This window comes from Lycium ferocissimum, chromosome 7, assembly GCF_029784015.1.
Source record: "Lycium ferocissimum isolate CSIRO_LF1 chromosome 7, AGI_CSIRO_Lferr_CH_V1, whole genome shotgun sequence".
Lineage (NCBI taxonomy): Eukaryota > Viridiplantae > Streptophyta > Magnoliopsida > Solanales > Solanaceae > Lycium > Lycium ferocissimum.
Genome location: NC_081348.1, coordinates 25308780 through 25312169, shown reverse-complemented (window position 1 = coordinate 25312169; position 3390 = coordinate 25308780). Strand labels below are relative to the sequence as shown.

At 36.1% G+C, this 3390-nt stretch overlaps 1 protein-coding gene across 1 annotated transcript; it reads right to left on the bottom strand.

Annotated features, from left to right (window-relative positions):
* LOC132062053 (uncharacterized) lies at positions 1 to 2130 on the bottom strand. The gene is made up of 2 exons (XM_059454704.1): positions 1853 to 2130; positions 1 to 109 (listed from the first exon to the last, which is right to left on the bottom strand). The coding sequence occupies exons 1-2, from the start codon at positions 2128 to 2130 to the stop codon at positions 1 to 3; spliced, it is 387 nt and encodes a 128-aa protein (XP_059310687.1).
* Between the last annotated feature and the right edge of the window lie 1260 nt (positions 2131 to 3390).

The window sequence follows — 3390 nt, the reverse complement described above, 5'->3', positions numbered from 1 at the left end:
CTATTCCGAAATGGCATCGTGATGACTACTACTCACAATCTCACCTCCTTCTTGGTTCATATAAGTACCAGTCATATTATATTTGCTTTCACATCGTGGCACGCCAATGCTGAAATTCAGTATAGTACTTTATGAGCAGTGTCTTAAACTTGTTATCATAATCCCCAGATAATTAAAAATCTCTATTGAATCGCTTTATAGCTACGATCTATCTGTTAAGCAATCACAGCTTCATTGACTTGCTGTTTTTAATCCCTGCTGATCAATTGGAAAACAAGAAGAGCAAAGGGTTTATTAAATAAAGTGTAGTTATGTAGGACACGCACGCAGCTACATATTGTTTTTAGTATCACACATTCACATGGATAAGAGTTAGAAAAGCCATCAATATTCTTAAACAGTGCATATTCAAAACTGAGAGATTAAGCTATATAAGGTCCAATTAATCATAATGGATCAGTAAATGGGAGTATGTATGTATGGAATCTTGAGAGGAGAATGTTACAGCTGATTAACACTTCGGTTTTCCACATTATATAATACTTCCTCCGTCCCAAATAATTAACCCAAATAATTAAGTGTCACTTTAGCAAAAATCATGCCCATTAAGAAATCAGTAAATATAACATGGAGTTTACTAAACTACCCCTATTTACTAAATGTTTTTGAGAATTGAGTAATATTAAAAGGACTACTTCTTTATGATAAGGGCATAGTTGGAAACACTTGAGAATTTTTGTCTTGAATTCTAAGGTGATACTTATTATGTGGCAAATTTCTTTTGCTAAGGTGACACTTATTTTGGGACGAAGGGAGTAGAAAATGTACCTATTCCCATAACTTGTGAGTAAATCCATGTAATATTTAATGCGGAATAAAGTATGGAACAAAATAGGGAAAATACACAAATACCCCCCCAACGTATACTCGGATTAATTATGACGCACCCAACCTTTGCGGGCGACCTATTACACCCCTGGCCTTATTTTTTCAGTATTTTTGTGGCCTTTTAGGCTGACGTGGCACCAAAAAATTTTAACGCCCAGTTGCACAGTGGAGAGTGTTGCACACTCTCTGCCACGTCACTGCCACATTGGTGCTACTTTTCCTTTCCTTTTTTTCATTTGATTTTTCTTTTATTAATTATATTTACACTAATTAACCTCTAATTAATCATTAAACCCTCCACTAATTTTATCTTCTTCATCACTAAACCCTTCTTCTTCTTCTTCTTCTTCTTCTTCTTCAATCAACTCATATTCTTCCTGCATTAACACACACATTCAACCTATTTTCTTCCTCCATTAATACACACACACATTCAACCCATTTTCTTCCTCCATCAACACACACACATTCAATTTCTTTCATCAATCATAAATATTTTTTCAAGAAATTAACCAACCAATTTTCTTCCTCCATTAACACACACACATTCAACTCATTTTCTTCCTCCATTAATGCACACACATTCAACTCATTTTCTTCCTCCATTAATGCACACACATTCAACCCATTTTCTTCCTCCATTAACACACACACACATTCAACCTATTTTCTTCCTCCATTAACACACACATTCAATTTAATCATCAATCATAAAGAGCTTATCTTCAAGAAACATTCAACCCATTTTCTTCCTCCATTAACGCACACATTCTATTTCATCATAACCCCCCCCCCCCTCTTCTTCTTCTTTTTCATTTCGGACGCCACCACCCCCCCCCCCCCCCCCCCCCCCCCCCCCCCCCGCCCAAAAAAATCGAGATTGTACGGATATAGCAAAGAAACAAAACCAAATACTCAAAGTTAATTGTCTTCTCTTGATCAACAAGAATCCCAACACACACACCTGCGAGACCCAGCAACACCAACAAACATAAATCCTAGTTTCTTCCCCCAATTTGCCTTCTTTTTCGATTTCCCATGAGATTTATCGTGCTTTTTATCGTTGTTTTTATCATGGTTAGAGTGTTTACTCTCCAAGGTTGTCGTCTTCGGAGCAAAATGCACAGATTTTGGAGGTGGTGGTGGATGGCAGTGGTGCTGACGTGGCAGTGGTGGCGGTGGTGATAATGGTGGTGATAAAGGACTCACATTTTGTTGAGATAAAGGACTCACATTTAGCATTTGGATTAGTCTCCAACTAGGCTAAATCTTCTCCGAAATCAATAAAGATTGAAGCTTTAACAATTGGGCATAAAGAATTAAGGTTTGAAAAATTGCAATTAGTAGCTTTAACAATTGAAATGTGGAAGAAAGGGAGGGTGGAGGTGGGTGAGAGGATAAAATATAAATAAATTTTTAAAAACTAATTTTTATTAAAATATAAAAACTATTTTCTTGCCCTCACTCGCCATTTTTAAATTATAATTTTTTTTTTTTGGTGCCATGTCAGCCTAAAAGGCCACAAAAACACTAAAAAAAATAAGGCCAGGGGGGTAAGAGGTTGCCCGCAAAGGTTGGATGCGTCATAATTAATCCGAATATACGTTGGGGGCCGTATTTATGTATTTTCCTGAACAAAATACATGTTATTAACAATATATTGATAAGAGCACTTAAATGACAAAATAAGTTGGCTTACTTTTTAAAAAAGTTTAAGTATCAATCATAATATTATATAGCAAGAATTCAGTTATATTAAATTTGAATTATATATCTTTATGCTAAAAACTTGTAAGTTTATGCTATATATTTGTTTGGTGTCACCCTATTCTAGATTTTCAAAAATTTGCTGTCTGTTCGGACATGGACAGCTGCATGTTAGTATTGTTAAATGCACATGGTTGGATGTTAGAAAAACCTACATTCTTATACACATGGACAACCAGGAGCAACCTTCGTGCATTCCATGTTTTGTGTTTCTCTTCTGATAGTAATATTTTTGCTTCTTTCTACTTCTACATGTACATGTTGGGTTTTGATATTGGTGAATGGGAAATGATGGGATGAAAAGTGAAGGGAATGTAAAAGGTCCCTTTTGCTTATGTTAAAGCATTTGTCCCACATAGGAAAAAGAGAGGAAAAGAGAGGTGTATATATCACATTACACCTTCTCTAGTTGCTAAAAGGGTTGAGGGGGGAAGGACCCCTCGCGCCGTCGTCGTCGCTCCCTCGGCTCTGCCTCCGGTTCGGTTTAATTATTTAATTAATTATTTATTTATTTATTTATTTAATTATTTAATTAAATAGGAAAAAAAAAACAAAAAACATCCAACGCGGATCGACCCTGACCCGCGACTTGTGACCGACCCGGTCCGTTTTTCTCTTCCTGGATATTTTCGAATTTCCCTCTAAAAACCTGGTGACTGATCTGAATGGTTGCAAACATTCAGAATCAGTACCTCCAACTGGTATAAATTCCTAATTTGTTCCAAAATTCATAAC